This window comes from Geospiza fortis, unplaced genomic scaffold (assembly GCF_000277835.1).
Source record: "Geospiza fortis unplaced genomic scaffold, GeoFor_1.0 scaffold237, whole genome shotgun sequence".
Taxonomy (NCBI): Eukaryota; Metazoa; Chordata; class Aves; order Passeriformes; family Thraupidae; genus Geospiza; species Geospiza fortis.
In genome coordinates, this window is record NW_005054319.1 from 3,220,696 (window position 1) to 3,222,937 (window position 2,242).

The 2,242-nt window shown below is 46.0% G+C and overlaps 1 protein-coding gene across 1 annotated transcript in view; it reads right to left on the reverse strand.

Moving 5' to 3' along the window:
• The window catches only part of FAM20C (FAM20C golgi associated secretory pathway kinase), a 57,457-nt gene that overhangs the window by 53,734 nt on the left and 1,481 nt on the right, over positions 1–2,242 (reverse strand). Inside the window, exons 2-3 of the mRNA XM_005420464.2 lie at positions 2,214–2,241; positions 329–504 (exon numbers count right to left, since the gene is read on the reverse strand). Coding sequence (XP_005420521.1) covers positions 329–504; positions 2,214–2,241 — 204 coding nt within the window. The remainder of the gene's footprint in view (positions 1–328; positions 505–2,213; position 2,242) is intronic.

A 2,242-nucleotide genomic window follows, 5' to 3' on the forward strand; every position in this document is an offset into this window, starting at 1 on the left:
GCTTTTTCTTCTTCTCCTTTTTTTTTTTTTTTTTTTTTGTCAGCGTATTTATTTTAAATAACTGAAGAGGGCACTTTCAGCCTGGTCGTGACTAAAGGATTTCTGACACAAATGGGGTTTGCCTTGCTGGCAGACTCGGCAATTATTCAGGTAATACAGAGCTGGAATTATCTCTTTATGTTTAGCAGGGAAAATGAGCAGGGAAGTGGGAAAGCAAAATTGCAGGGATGCTGGAGAGAAGCCATGCAAAATATTAATACTCAAACAGCAGTGAGATCCTGAACAAAGAGCAAATAATGATAAAAAAATAACATATATCCAAACATACCAACACTGGTTATCTTTTGGGAGACAAGGTCTTGTAGTAAAGCCTCAATTGCAGGATTATGTCTGGAATACAGCTCGTACCGATTAATGCCAATGTGGAATTTTAACCAGTTTGGGTAGGAGTCTATGGAGGTCTCTCCAGTTGGCAAAAATTCTTCATGATGATCTTCATTTTGCCTACCACCAAAAAAAAAAAAAAAAAAAAAAAAAAAAGAAAAAAAAAAAAAAAAAAGAACAACAAAAACCCAAAGTTGAGGAGAAAGAAATAATGTTACAGTTTGTAGCACTCATCAAGAAACAGTTTCAAAATGTGACAACTTGGAAAGGCAAAGCTCTGCAGAAGGGAGAGAGGACCCGGGTTCCTCCCTCCACCAGGAGCCTTCTCTCACCTGGGGCCAGAGGAGAGATGGATTCCCACTTCCCCTCATCCTGCCTGACTTAACACCCATGAAAGTCAGGGGTTAAACTCAGAGAGGCATCACTGAGCGTTGGCAGAGGCCCTTCCATAGCAGAAACTCAAGTTTTACCTTGTGTTTAGGTTGCATTATGCTGCACAGAACTTTTACAGGTCTGACTCAAATACCAGCATCATCCCAAACCTTTGTTTGGCAGGGATATGGGGCAGGAAACCAAGAGTGCAGCAGAACCTGAGCTGTGGTGCCCAGTGCATCCCTCCCTGCTCCTTCTTAAAGAGGGAGAATGAGAGAAACTGCATCACTCTGAACTGGCTGCTGAAGAAGAATTGGCTGATCTTGCCCCTTCTCGAGCAGTAGGAATCTACTATAGCAAAGAATTAACTAAAATGATCACTACCTTCTGAAATTCACTTTAGTTGCGTGAACCTTGGCGGCAGCCACTAAGGAAAATATGTACAACAGGCAGCTGCACTGTGGATATCAGTGTTGATTTCACTCTTCACCTACTGAACAGACTAACCCATATTTTGATCCAGAGTTCTCTGTGTTTACAGTCATCTCCAGATGTTCAGGCATTTGTGACTTTTTTTTTTCCTTTCTTTTTCTTTCAGAGAACCCAAAACTTTCCAGGTTATTTCCCTTCACAGTCAGTTAGGATTATTAGATGGAATGGGCCCGGACAATTCACATGCTCATAGGGCGGAAATCAGAATTATTTATCCTCTCTTTCTAAAGGTTTAGATCATGCTGGCTGCTCTGCAGCTTGACAGAGCTTTTGCACGGTACAGTGCAGCTGTTTAAACATTACAATGTCAGTGTGTTTGGAAGAGGGTGCTGTTGTATTAGACAACCCTTTTGATTTTTCAGTCATTGAATTTCTCAGCATTTCTTAGGAGCCAACAGGGCATACGATTCACAGAGGCAACTGACTGCTTTGAAGGCTGGAGAGCAGCGGAGGTGCAGGGCACTGGGAATTAATTGAGGATGAAAAATGTAGCACAGATCAGATCCTGAAAGCGGAAATACCTGCCAGGGTGAATGCCTTTGTGGCACTAGAGCCTGCTTTGGAGAAAAGTTAATGTATTACTGCCTGGCCTCACTGCTCAGCCCCTTCACCTCTGGGTGGGAGACTGGGAAGGTGCTGGAGAGGAAGGCTCGCTGCGAGCTCACCCTCTTCCTCACACCGTTCTTCTGGCAGCATCTTCCTCGGCTGCAGCTGCAGATGGGGCAGACCGACCCCCTGGCTCAGCGCTCCAGCCTTGCCGTGCTCCCGTATTTATTCTGTATTTCAGGGCACTTATTTTCCGAAGGAACACGACCGGGCGAGCCTGTGCACGGTTGCTCTTTTTCCCGGTGACCCCGAAACCCCTCTGCCCGCTTCCACCCTAAAACCACGACACCCTAAATCCCGCATTCCCACGGAAGGGGGACGCGCCACGTCCCCAGCCCGCCCGCCCCGGTCCCACTCACCAGTCGGGCTGCTCGGCCGCCCGCGGGTT